Source organism: Pristiophorus japonicus, chromosome 8 (assembly GCF_044704955.1).
Source record: "Pristiophorus japonicus isolate sPriJap1 chromosome 8, sPriJap1.hap1, whole genome shotgun sequence".
Classification (NCBI taxonomy): Eukaryota; Metazoa; Chordata; class Chondrichthyes; family Pristiophoridae; genus Pristiophorus; species Pristiophorus japonicus.
The window spans coordinates 93,761,546-93,776,090 of record NC_091984.1 but is presented as its reverse complement, the minus strand read 5'-3'; the positions used below and the strand labels follow the sequence as shown (position 1 = coordinate 93,776,090).

Here is a 14,545-nt window from a genome sequence, read left to right as displayed (position 1 = left end):
CCACCAAAGTGGATAACCTCACATTTATCCACATTATACTTCATCTGCCACGCATTTGCCCACTCACCTAACCTATCCAAGTCACTCTGTAGCCTCATAGCATCCTCCTCGCAGCTCACACTGCCACCCAACTTAGTGTCATCCGCAAATTTGGAGATACTACATTTAATCCCCTCGTCTAAATCATTAATGTACAATGTAAACAGCTGGGGCCCCAGCACAGAACCCTGCGGTACCCCACTAGTCACTGCCTGCCATTCCGAAAAGTACCCATTTACTCCTACTCTTTGCTTCCAGTCTGACAACCAGTTCTCAATCCACGTCAGCACACTACCCCCAATCCCATGTGCTTTAACTTTGCACATTAATCTCCTGTGTGGGACCTTGTCGAAAGCCTTCTGAAAGTCCAAATATACCACATCAACTGGTACTCCTTTGTCCACTTTATTGGAAACATCCTCAAAAAATTCCAGAAGATTTGTCAAGCATGATCTCCCTTTTACAAATCCATGCTGACTTGGACCTATCATGTCACCATTTTCCAAATGCGCTGCTATGACATCCTTAATAATTGATTCCATCATTTTACCCACTACTGAGGTCAGGCTGACCGGTCTATAATTCCCTGCTTTCTCTCTCTCTCCTTTTTTAAAAAGTGGGGTTACATTGGCTACCCTCCACTCGATAGGAACTGATCCAGAGTCAATGGAATGTTGGAAAATGACTGTCAATGCATCCGCTATTTCCAAGGCCACCTCCTTAAGTACTCTGGGATGCAGTCCATCAGGCCCTGGGGATTTATCGGCCTTCAATCCCATCAATTTCCCCAACACAATTTCCCGACTAATAAAGATTTCCCTCAGTTCCTCCTCCTTAATAGACCCTCTGACCACTTTTATATCCGGAAGGTTGTTTGTGTCCTCCTTAGTGAATACTGAACCAAAGTACTTGTTCAATTGGTCTGCCATTTCTTTGTTCCCCGTTATGACTTCCCCTGATTCTGACTGCAGGGGACCTACGTTTGTCTTTACTAACCTCTTTCTCTTTACATACCTATAGAAACTTTTGCAATCCGCCTTAATGTTCCCTGCAAGCTTCTTCTCGTACTCCATTTTCCCTACCCTAATCAAACCCTTTGTCCTCCTCTGCTGAGTTCTAAATTTCTCCCAGTCCCCAGGTTCGCTGCTATGTTAATGTTAATGCTATGCTGCTTGTTCATTGAAATAGGGAGAAATCTGAAGCCATTGTCTTCTGTCTCCGCCACAAACTCTGTTCCCTAGCCACCGACTTCATCCCTCTCCCTAGCCACTGCCTGAGGCTGAACCAGACTGTTCACAACCATGGCACCTTATTTGTCCGTGAGCTGAGCTTTGGACCACAAACCTCTGTCACCATGACTACCTACTTACACCTCCGTAATATCACTCGTCTCCGCCCCTGCCTTAGCTCATCTGCTGTTGAAACCCTCTTGCCTCGACTATTCCAATGAGCTCGCGGCCGGCCTCGCACCTTGCAATCCCCGTAAACTTGAGGTCATCCAAAACTCTGTGGTGTATCTTCACACCAAATCCTGTTCACCCATCACTCCTGTGCCCGCTGACTTACATTGGCTCCAATCCGGTAACACCTCTTTTTAAACATTCTTATCCAAGTGTTCAAATTCCTCCATGGTCTCGCATCTCTCTATGTCTGTAACCTCCTCTAGCCCAACAAGCTTCCGAGATTTCCACGCTCCTCCAATTCTGGCCTCTTTCGCATCCCGATTTTAATCATTACACCATTGGCGGCTGTGCCTTCAACTATCTAGGCCTTAAGCTCTGGAATTCCCTCCCTAAATCTCACCACATTGCTACCTTTCTCAGACACCCCTTAAAACCTCCCTAATAGGTCCTTATCTGGCTCAGTGTCAAATTTTGTTTGATAAGCACCTTGGGATGTTTTACTATGTTAAGGGTGCTATATAAATGCAAGTTGTTGTTGCACCAGATATCATTGAATTTAAGTCTCTCAGACTTGAGGGAGTAAAGATAGGTATGATTGAAACGACAAGGGTGGGAGAAAGTGATAGCTTTGCTGGGAACAAAACCAAAGACTGAAGTGGTCAGAGATAGCTTTGTTGGAGATTGAGACAACAGGTGAAGTGAGGCCAGAACTTTTGGAGATTGAGGTGGTCAAGGATATGGGTTGGGAATTTTATATGAAGGGAGAATGAGGGAGAACAGAAGTATGGGTAATTGAAAGAAGAGATCACAGCCCCAGGACATCACTGCAGGAGTTCCTCAGGGCAGTGTCCTAGGTCTAACCATCTTTACCTGCTTCATCAATGACCTTCCTTCCATCATAAGGTCAGAAGTGGGGATATTCGCTGATGATTGCAGTGTTCAGTTCCATTTGCAATTGCTCATGCCCACATACAGCAAGACCTGAACAATATTCAGGCTTGGCTGATAAATGGCAAGTAATATTTGAGCCACAAGTGCCAGGCAATGACTATCTCCAACAAGCGAGAGTCTAACCACTGCTCCTTGATATTCAACAGCATTACCATTGCCAAATCCCTCACCATCAATATCCTGGGGGTCACCATTGACCAGAAACTTAACTGGACCAGCCACACACATACTCTGGCAACAAGAGCAGGTCAGAGACTGGATATTCTGTGGCGAGTGTCTCACCTCCTGAATCCCCAAAGGCTTTCCACCATCTACAAGGCACAAGTCAGGAGTGTGATGGAATATTCTCCAATTGCCTGGATGAGTGTAGCTCCAACAACACAAGAAACTCAACACCATCCAGGACAAACAGCCTGCTTGATTGGCACATCACCCATCACCTTAAACATTCACTCCCTCCACCACTGGCGTACCATGGCTGCAGTGTGTACCAACTACAAGATGCACTGCAGCAACTCACCAAGGCTTCTTAGACAGCACCTCCCAAACCCTCAACCTCTACCACCTGGAAGTACAAGAGCAGTGGGAACACCATCACCCGCAAGTTCCCCTCCAAGTTACACATTAGTCGGACTTGAAAGTATATCGCCATTCCTTCATTGTCGTTGGGTCAAAATTCTGGAACTCCCTCCCTAACAGCACTGTGGGAGTACCTTCACAATAACAATTGCAGTAGTTCAAAAAGATAGCTCACCACCACCTTACCAAGGGCATTTAGGGATGGGCAATAAATGTTGGCCTTGCCAGCGATGCCCACATATCCCACAAGCTAAAAAATAAACTATAGGAGTAATGGAAAAAATTTAAATCACCCAAGATGAGGAGTCACTCAGTGCGGAGGCTAAGTGAAGAGAGGAGAGGAAGTTGATGTGGGGCTTGGAAATTAATTTTTAAACAGAAAGGCACGCAAGCCTATGTTAGGGGGACATTTTTTTGCAGGTAATTCAAACATTAATATATGGGTATGTTTAGTGATCGTTTTCCTATATTATGTAATTTTTGGTATAATTTTAATGTTATAAATGGCAAATGACAACAGTGTGATACAATTATTTGATCAATGGTCCTCTAAACTGATTGGTTTCGTGGTACTTGCTGATCCCTGAATAGTTAAAAAAAAATTAACAGTTCAGTTTTCTGTTAGTTCTTAGTGCCTCAGCAATAAATTCAGTATGTTTTTAGAATTAACAAAACTGAAGGATCATTTACAACTAAGTGAAATTAATGTTGCTGTGGCAATTATTTTTGAAACCTTTTATTTGAGATAAAAGGAGACAAAGTTGCAATTTGTTGTTGCTGTTATATTTTGTTACATACAAGAAAGGATATTTACTTTCTTCTTCTTCTGAAGCTCTTCTTGCCAAAGGTCGTGTCTCTTCAGTTCATGATCGATAATGTTCATACAGAGTGCACCAATTTTATAGTGAGTGATTAGTCCGTGAAATTGGGAAAAACTGCAAGACACATAAAATACAATCAATCAGTTTGGCACACAGCAACGTTGGTGTTCTTAATACTCCAAGCCCCAACTGATGCTTGTAATGTCCATACAATGAAGCATTTCCATCCAATACAACTAAAATGTGTCTATAAAATGTGCACTGCAGGATTATGAAAGTAAGGAGGATCCTGAAACAGTATAATTTCAAAATGGTGACAGCTAATGAGTCTAATAAAGCCCAGTGTTCAGAAGTTTAGTCACAAATCGACATCTTAAACATTAGTGTGCAAAATAGCCATTCTCTGCCTTTTCACTTCAATTCAAAAATTCAACTGTGAGGCCTGAAGGGTTGTCAGTGCTTCATATACCCACCCCATCCAATTTTCAGAGAAAAACTATTCCAACAATTTTTTTAAAATAACATGATGCTTTCCTGCAGTTTGGAACTGCCAGTAATTCATCATTTTCATGGCTCAGAAATGCAATCTTCTTTATGCTCAACCTCACCGAGTAGTATTCTGCACTACTCACTCCTTTCAGTAAGCCAGTACAAGATGCTGGGAGCCAAAGTGAAGCAGATAATCGCCAGGTTTCCACACTTCAAAGCTCAAAATTGCTGATTCATTAACATTTAAAAAAAAATATACACACACACAAGGGAGATTTCACAAATATTTCTCCAATATTCCTTTAATAAACATCACAATGAACACATATTACTGCGACATGATACTGAACAAATCTCCCAGGTTAACATTACAGTTTCTTTGTAGATAATATAACAAAACTATATATGCATTTTAAAACAAAAACTAACTTGCATTAAACATAGAAAAACATCCAAACATGCTTTATGTGGGCATAATAAAACAAAAAATGTGGAGCAGGGGGAGATATTAGGAGGAGTGATCTAAATCTTGATCCAATAGAAATCACTGACTAGCCACAGGTGGGGCTGTAGTGACATTTTTTAACCAGAAGCACTAATTTTAGTTTAAAAAAAAAAGCAACTTTCATACACTGGCACAGATAAACGTACTTCATGTGCATATTTATTTAACATCTACCACCATTCAGTAACCAAGGAAGTAAACCACTCAGTGATCAAAAAGCACTCGCACACTCTACTTTTCATGTTACCATTTTAGCAACAAATGCACAAAATACAAATGCATACGCTGTCCAAATGAGTGTTGAGATCGCATTCCCAATGATGACATCCAGTACTCACTTTTTAACTAATCAGAAAAGCAATTTGCCACGCCTGGATCCCCAATTCAACACGTGACTAGTAGATAATACATTTGCCAACACTGGTCTAAGAGTTGGATTTTAAGGAGGTTTTTGAAAGAACAGAGAGAGAGATGGGAGAGGTAGAGGGGTTATGGGAAGGGGGAATTCAAGAGCATGGGACCTAGATTTCCTCAGACACAGTAACCAGGGTGAAGAAGAAAGGATGCACAAGAAGCCAAAGTCAGGAATTGAGAGTTCGGGGGAGGGGATTCAGAGGTAAGGATTGAAAGTGCAGGGGAGAGTGGATTAAGAAGATGGTTGGTGATGGATTAAAGTAGTTAAGGGTTATATTTGCTTTCTAGGATGAGCTGAAAATACTGGCCAGTTTTAGCACAGGAGCTTGAACCCAGGTACAGCTCGATCTGGCGATGGATTGCTAAGATAGCTATGCACTCAAGTCTGAACCCCTTAGAGAGAGCAAAGAAATGGGCTATATATGGAGGGGGGGGGGGCGGAGCGACTCGGATGGGAGACAGCAAAGATTTTGCTGGAGATAAGGGAAACAAATTGGAGATGGTTGAGAAAATTGATGGTTGCAGAGGTATTGTGGTGAATGGTAAGCGAAAGATTCATCTTGAGTCATGAGGTTGGCAAATTTTTGCTTTCATCATCTGTTAATTCTCACCACCTATTTCTCTCGGATTTTTAAATCTGCTTATATGTTTTAAGTCACTTACCTGATGGTTTACATATTGATATATTTACATATGGACGTTTGAAAGTCAAGTTGTAAACAACTTTTATAAAGGGAGAGAAAGAAAAGACATTCCAAATTCTAACAGCTCTCAACCTGTACATGTACTGTTAGAATTTCAAAGGTAGTCTTACCTAGAGAAACAGAAAAATATATAAATAATGTTGGTTGCAAGTTCCACACTTTGCTTCCAGTCCTCTCGCAATACTCGAGCCAAAGCTCCTAATGCAGTCTCTGAAGGCAGAAATAAAACGCAAAATGGAAAAAATTCATACAGAATTATCTCTCAGGTACTGCATTCTGAATCTAACATCATTATCACCGGAAAGAAAATATTCACATAATTGGGCCAATAGGTGGCAAATGCAATTCAATGTGGATATGTATAAAATTATTAAAATGGGAACAAGGAACAAAAGAGCAAATATTTATTAAATGGGGATGTGTGCTGATCAATAAAGAAATCTCATTAGAACCTGCCTTAGATCAAAGGCGGGTAAATAAAGTTGAGGTACAGATTAGCCCTGATCTAATTAAATGGCAGAACAGGCTCGAGGGGCTGAATAGCTGACTGTTGCTCCTATATTTTGGCTAATGAGGAAACAGAAATTAAGTGAACTTAATTTATTTATAAGAGGTGGAAGACTCGAAGATAAATGATCCAACATGTGAAGCAAAGTAAATACAAAGTCATCGAATAAAGTGGATAGGGAATGAATACAGGAAAGTAGTTAGTGAGAAAAAACTGGAGAGAGACTGATGAAGCCTGTGTGACAATGGTGGGGGAGTGGGGGTGGGGTGTGGGGGGAGAAAGACATGCAAATAGTAAAAAGCAGATACCTGAAGCAGAGCACTGGTGCTTTTAATCATAAAGTTAGCTTACCATTTTGTAACAATTCTTCTAAATTATCAGGATTGCGAGCCAGTTGAAGAATGAGGGCTGAACCGCGCACTTTGTCAGGTATGTCCTCATACAGCAGTTCTATGTAATCTTCTATATCATTAATATTTGCTATTTCATCAATCTGTGGACAATAAGGAACATGTAGCAGAAACCAGATATTCCTTATACAACACATCTAATGTCAATACCAAAGGGGTAACATGTCTCAACCAAAAATTATAGAATATCTGTTTTATCCCATAATTAATATGCCATCAACAAAATTGCAGGAATGCATAACTTTGTAACACAATTTTGTGCGAGTGCTATTTTGTTAATGGGTCATTAAGAAGCATGCCATCACTTTTCATTAAAAGTGGAATTACACCCCCTTCAGGAGTTCATTTTACACAGGCCAATACAAATAATGAAACTATATTTAAAAGGAAACACAGCCGATAATCCAGATAACATGTTGAACTTATTTCAATATTTGAATGATAGTTTTGTAAATTGATTAGAATTGTTTCTATTGGTCAATTAAAGAGAATTTGCAAGGTTCAATTTCGCATCGGTTTTTGTCTCGTGCTTAATGTATTTGCATGCATTTAACACAAGAATGACATCGTGATATTTGAATTGAAAACTATATTATCTTCATAGCCAACTCATGATTATGTGGGACCATTTCCATTCTGAGAAAGTTAATTTATTTTTCTCTTTCAGGTGCCGGCTGAGCTACTGCACATTTTCTGTTTTCAATCACAGATAAAATTGGCTTCAAATGATGCACTTAAAGGACCCGCAGCAGCAATCACAATTATTGAATATTTTATTCCAGTAGCAACTCTGCATGCTGCTCTTACATTGCAACTTATTTATGCAGCCTACAGTGCATCCAAGTCTCACTATAACGCCACTCTCAGTTTCAAGTTCAATTTATTTTTGTCACTCACTTCCATTCCTTCAAAAGGAGGTGGGTCCTTCGGTTTGCTGATCTTTTCTCGCTTTTCTGAAAAGACAAGGCCAATACTTCTTATCTTTTGTAAGAAATACAAACATTTTGTTATGGCTCAAACTACAAACAAAACACCATCTTGATCACATGATGTCCCTTGGTAACAAAGTGCACAGCGTTTGATTAGGTTGTTATTATGGTGATTGCACAAACAAATAAATAACATTACTGAAGCTGGGACTCAAGTTACTGCAGTCATATAGTGGAGCATTACAATTAGGATTGCATTCACAAATGGTCAGATTATTTGAAATTATATTTTAAAAATTAAATTAAAATACTGAAGCCAATAATTAAAGATCAATCTAATTCAGATAAGCAGGCAATATTTGAGGTAGCATATTTCTATATGAAATTTAAGGGAACGTGAAAACCAGCATTCATTACATTAGTCAGAATGTAATAATATCCATTTGGATTCTACAAACTGCTGATCTTAAAACAGTATCACAATATAAAACCGAGTTATAAATTTCCTGTGTTCCCGAATTTCTAAAGATCCAATAACACGATTGCTTTTTACAATGCAACACAGTTTTTGCAGTATGACTGGAAGGGTGTGGTAAAGATGCTGATGTAATGGTGCATTCAAGGGTTTTCCACTTTGGCTACTCATTGGCTGGCTGTCTGGGCAGGAACTGCATGCGAGCAAGACAAATTTTCAAAAGTTCTCGGGTAGTACTATTTCAAACCTTAGATTAGCAAAAAGTAATCTCTTCACTAGCATTAAAAAAAAATAACTGGTGTTTAAACACTTCAGTGGACCTCAGTGCATGCAAGCTTAGATTGGAATCTGCAATATAACTGTACCACAAATTACTAAAACTGGACTTTTCTGCTGGCAAGCAACATTTTAAAATCTAAACATACTTCAACATATTTAACTTCTCCCTAAGGCATGTTTCATTTTTCTCATACGAGGAAGGAGATAAATCTGCGGCACAGATTTCTCTTCAACTACCATCCTATTCAATGATCAGCCAATTGAGGAAACTGAAGTGGAAGAGCTCCAGAAGCATAACGTTGCGGGGTTACTGGTCCAAGACCATTGCAGAGTACATTAATAATCCACAAGTTCCTAACAATTGGAACAAGATAAAAGACCAACTATAAAACGTGAATTTTTAATCCATCTTTACAACTCTTGTATAATAAGAAAATAACTTTCACTGGTAATGCATAATCTTGCGGCATCCATAGACAAGGACACATCATAGGGTTCATGCATTTTTTTTAAACAAATGTAATCGGAATGAGTAATTTCCCGCTATTAAATATACTGAAATATTTACCACATATAAAAATAAATCTCATTCTACATTGAAATAAACATTGACAGCATATTGTTGCTATGTGCATCCTTGAGATAAATTTCAATAGCTTGGTATAAATTGGAAGTTATCCATGCAATCATTACATATTGTGAAAGAGATCAGTTTCCGTACTGCTGCCCTACAATTGTGGATCAGCAAGTTACTATTACAGCCTGTTTCAATAGCAGCTCAAGCCAACTTCAGGTTGTAGTGAATCAGGGACTTCACATTTAAAATTAAATCAGAATATCAGTCTGCCTAGAGTATATTTCATAGTTTAAAAAAAACATTAAATGTAACAGTTCAATCATAATTCATCTATAGTCTTAAATTGAAACTACTGTTTAAAAAAAAAATTGTACAGACCTCCAATTTCTTTAACGTTCCAATTGGTGCTTCTCCCCACTTAAAACAAAATACATATTTTCATAAACAAAGATTGCCTACTGCATATATTTCATAAAAATGAAAAATGAACTATCTAATTGTGCCTTTCCATCTTTTCAATTTGTCACCCAGCTCTGTACAAGATAAATAATTTATGCAAACTATTCGGACAACCTGGCCCCTCCCCCCCCCCCATAAGGTATTAATAACAAAGGTTTACCAAGTAATCAACATGTCTCAGCAGCAGCACCAATTTGTCATTAATGATACGGTGTCTTCACTGTGAAACTGCATGACTGGCACAATGCTAGACCATGCAAAGTTTCAAACGCTTGCTGATAGATGGTCACGGGACAAACTTGAATGTTCTGCCTTTGGCAGCAACATTTGACATCTCCATTTGATAAGTTAGGGCTGTAATCTGCCCCACAAAGTTGTGCCACTACCCACTATTTTTGGTGGAAACAGCTGGCAAGTGTTCAGCAACACCTCCTCCAACTGTCTCCCAAGCAATCAACCAGTTTAGCTGTGCTGGGATAAAACAGTTATCAGCTACTCAGTTCCAGGTACATCTAGGCCATTTTAGCCCACCATTAATCCAGGCCATATTAAAGATCCTTACCCTCTTCCACCATGTGAAAAGCAGCTATTTGAAGTAGATGATCAAAAAAAGATCTGCCAATTTTAGCACCTTGGTGGGGTTTTCTTTGGCCAGTCTATTTCTATTGGCTTTTTGAACACTTCGGTTTAAATTGGGAGTGTTGAAGACATTGTTGTGAGAACACAGACATTAAAATGACCAATCTACTGAAACCCCTTGGGTTAATCTCTATTGATGTGAGGGCTTAAAAAAAAAGGCGGCTCGGTTGCTCCTCCACGGTACTTTCCAAGATAATGTGACCAGCACTCACCAACTAAATAATCACACATCAGAAGTAGATTAGGACAAATAGGGTGTTAATATTTATCAAAATGTCTTAAACCACTTTTCAAAGAAGGGTACTGTACTTGATAATAAGACCCCATCTCTAATGGAGATGTAATTTCTCAATGAATAGGACATATATATATATATACTGGCTTTTACAGCATCACTTCAATCAAAAGAGATGTAAATACTTCGTATATTTAAATCTATATATATCTATATTAGACCTATGCAGATCGTAGTCACTTGAATTACTTCAAAGTAGTGGTTAGATAAATCACTAACAGCTCTACCAGTGGCTTCCTACCTCTTCCTGGAGGACTTTCCCTGCGATTCTGAAGGTAGTAGAGCAGCTGCTCCACCTCTGCTAGTTTACTTGGATGGATGAGCTTGCATTCTTCAACCACCTTCCGTGCCAGAGATGCAATGTCGGTGTTGGCATTCAGGCTTTTCAGACGGATACTGAAAAGGAGAAGATTTAGTTGGTATCTTCCAAGAAAATGAATTTATTGAATTACTGCAACAAAGTTAATGGGCCAGAATTTGATGTCAAAATATGGCACTGCTAACAGCAATCACCATTATTTATGGGTAAATGATACAGCAACCTCAGGTGACGAGCAGATGCGCAGTTAAATATGTATATCCAAAAGTGGCTGTCCCGAGTTCCGCCATTAGCTTTGCGCAAACAGCATCTCATCCTTAGCCTCTTTTTTTTTTTTTATTTAGGAACTTTTAGGAATTTTCCCATTAAACTCACCACAGAAAGTTAAGCCTGTTCATTACAAGTGCAAGTACCCTTTTAACGATGTGCTAAGTATTAATGACTGCCAATCAACCACTCTGGCACCGAAAATTTAATTATTACAAGTGTAGCATCTCATTCCTTCAGATTTTAAATTTTTCAGGGTTATTTTAAAAATGTCAATTTTTTTCTTACTTTTATTTGTCTTTTTCTTCTCTCCTTCTCTTAATCCAATCTTTCTTTCCCTCTCTTTATTTACCTGATTTGACATTGAATTCATCCCCTTTAATTCACTTTAAAATACTTTTTGGATAGGATAAACCTGTGTCCACTTCCAACATCTTGCTCACAAAAGTAACATTTTGATTACTTAAGTATAAAGCATTAAATTCCCAACCAAGTGGCACTGTGTTCACAACCAGATGATCATGTTGTAAGACACACTATTCTGACTGCAGAATCGCATGACGTCAGCATGTAATTATGCAGTTTGGTCTGCTATACTTTGTGATAATCCTGACAGATGCACTCAGTTTTTTGTGCGAAAAATAAAAACTGACTAACACCTGAAAAGAGCTGGGTTTTAAAATTGGTAATAAAAACAGACTTTAGGGGTTCTTATGTGCAGGGCATTTGTTGACATTGAAAATGAACATATGCAGTAAAGCCAAGAATCTGCCAGTTCACTCTGGTTCTTTGCTTTGCCTTTTTAAAAACAAAATTAAAACAGATTTTTATTCCAGCACTTAATCAGTCACAGTCATAATTGAAAGAAAAAGTAGCAGTTACTGCAGTAAAATTGGTTTGTATTTGAAATTATGCAAGTTATTGTTGCAAAGCACTGGTAGTAAATTAGAGGGGTATAACCTATCCATTATCATGTTTAAATGCCATTTACAAAAATATGTCACCTCCAGAAAAATTGCTCCCATTTACTATGCTTCCAAAATAAATTGGAATGATACAACCCTCATAATAGTATGATTGGTGGTTTTCGGTGCTTGTTGTTTGATATCTCCGACTGTCAATAGGTTGAAAGCAAATTTGATGACATGCATGCTGTAGCAGCTTTAGAACCTAACCTGATGCCACTAAATACTGATCTCTAAATGTTGACACTTCAGTGCAGTGCAGCTCTTCCCTCAGTACTGTCAGAGACATTTTGGGTAAGACATTAAACAAGATCCCATCTGGCTTCTCAGGTGAACATAAAAGATTCCATGGCACTTTTCGAATAAGAGCTGAAGAGTTGCACCGGTGTTTATTCTTCAACCAACACCACCAAATCAGATTGTCTGTTCCTTTATTTCATTGTGACTTGAGTAGTTGTTTGAGCGATCTTACGTGCGCAAAATGGCTGCCGCATTTCCCTACATTACAACAGTTACATCTGCACTTCAAAAGTACCCCATTGGTTGTGAAGCATTTCCTGAGGTCATGATCGATGCAATATAAATGCAAATTCTTTCTTTAATTCTGTCATAGTACAAAGCCGATTAAAAACACGCTTTACTGACAGATATTATGCCCCAACATGCCTTGGTACTTTGTTGTGATGATGGCTCAGGCAGTCATGGAGGAGGTTGTTTGAGAGAGGAGCCAAGCGATGTTATTCAAATAGAAATATGATTTGTAATTTTTTTTCAAATATGGCTCTGATTGGCAGTTTTTAAAAATTTAACAAGCAAGCTATTTAAATTCATGAAGCTCCAGTTACAAAGCACTGAATTTTGATCTGCAGCCTTTAAAGAAAGGTTATTTGAATGGAACCCCTGAAATAAAATAGGCCAGACAAATCCGTAGTTAGAGAGGAAAAGGTAAAAAAAAAAGTTTAAAAAGTAATCAGTCATATTTTTACCACTAAAGTTGTAAATATTTTCTCATTGACTCCTATATAAAAAGAGCTAGCAAAGGGTAATAACTACAATAAAAAGCTTCTGCTATTCTCTGTTGCTGTTTAATAAATTTGTATGGCAGTTTAAACCCAAAACAAGGGCTAGTATTACACTACTGTCTTTGAAGAAAAGGAGGATCCAGTGGAGACATGCAATAAAGCCAAATATAAAACAATGAACTACTGTAACAGAGAGTTTGTTTCTCCAAGAGAACACTATTCATTTCCACTACACATATGGCTTTCTAACACTCAAAATTTACAATTACATTTTGTAAATTATACTGTGAAATTGCCCCACCCTTCTTAAAATACACAGAACTTTTCCTGCATGCCTATAGAGATTTTCAAAAATTACAAGTAAAATAAAAGTAACACCCAACCAGCTACTGTACTGTGTACATAAATGTAAGTCCAAAGGCTTTGATTGGCAACATATGGAGATGATAAAGGATCTCAAAGCTAAGCTTTCCTTACCGATATTACGTCAACTTACTATATCTCGCTGTAGATGGCATAATTCCCTTGATACATACATGTCATTTAGAAGTCGTTGAAAATCCAGAATTGTCACTAACATGAATTTAATGTAATCTACAGTTGAGCACGAAAACCAAATAATTTTTGCGCTTTTTTTATATAAAACAAAAAGGGCCCAAAATTCCTGTCTTTTTTCATTTCATGCAAAAGTCATTATGAATAAAAAGTGATGGAGCAAGTGTTGGGAAACAACAGACTACCCAGTTATCCCATGAGTAAGGAAACCCTGATTAGTCACAAGATCAAATTGCAAATGAGTTAGAAAAGATTTTCTCATGAGTTGAACCAACTAGTAATTCCATGATTTCCAACTGTGTATTGTTCATAGAATAGCCATGCAGATAACCATGGTCTAAATATATATATTTTTTTTATTTTGTTTTTATTGCAAGCTTTAATGTTTTGTCATAGATACCTTCTCAGGTTCAGTGGCGTCAGTCGCTCCCGTAAGTAGTCTGGGCAACCTACTTTTATGGGAGTTGACTCCTACTGCACAAAATCTCCTTGCACTTTACCATAACTAGAGAATGACAATAGAACCCCTTGTGACCTGAACTGGATATCTACATACTTTGCTGGTGTTTCTTCAATCTCTCTAAAGGTATAAATGAGGCACAGTTTGGTATGAATTGTAAACTACGTTATAATATTGTTTTAGGTTATTTATTTTAGCCTACTCTCGCAGGCGAGTTTTAGTTCCCTAAGCCTCTAGAACATCTTTACCTTCTAGAATATATCTATGATAACAAATGGAAAACTTTTCTTTAGCTATTAGGTCCAGTCGGTGTCACCATCGAATTCTCCTAATTTTTGAAAGCTATAGAATATCAACAGATCTCATTGTAGTCTTCAGCTGCCAAATTAATTTATTAAATAGAACAGTAATTCAGAATGTATATATACAGTAGATGCTTGACAACAAATAATAAATGCAATGTGGCTTTCCAACTCTATGC

General features: G+C 38.2%; 1 protein-coding gene across 7 annotated transcripts in view; it reads right to left on the bottom strand.

Annotated features, from left to right (window-relative positions):
- kifap3a (kinesin-associated protein 3a) overlaps positions 1 to 14,545 on the bottom strand; it is a 256,736-nt gene that overhangs the window by 200,995 nt on the left and 41,196 nt on the right. For 4 of the 7 annotated variants that reach the window (XM_070887100.1, XM_070887104.1, XM_070887105.1 and 1 more), the window contains exons 3-8: positions 10,718 to 10,872; positions 9,462 to 9,500; positions 7,721 to 7,776; positions 6,765 to 6,906; positions 6,016 to 6,115; positions 3,787 to 3,907 (exon numbers count right to left, since the gene is read on the bottom strand). In XM_070887100.1, coding sequence (XP_070743201.1) covers positions 3,787 to 3,907; positions 6,016 to 6,115; positions 6,765 to 6,906; positions 7,721 to 7,776; positions 9,462 to 9,500; positions 10,718 to 10,872 — 613 coding nt within the window. Of the gene's footprint in view, positions 1 to 3,782; positions 3,908 to 6,015; positions 6,116 to 6,764; positions 6,907 to 7,720; positions 7,777 to 9,461; positions 9,501 to 10,717; positions 10,873 to 14,545 lie in introns of all 7 variants that reach the window. The other 3 variants (XM_070887101.1, XM_070887103.1, XM_070887102.1) reach the window with 3 other exon arrangements.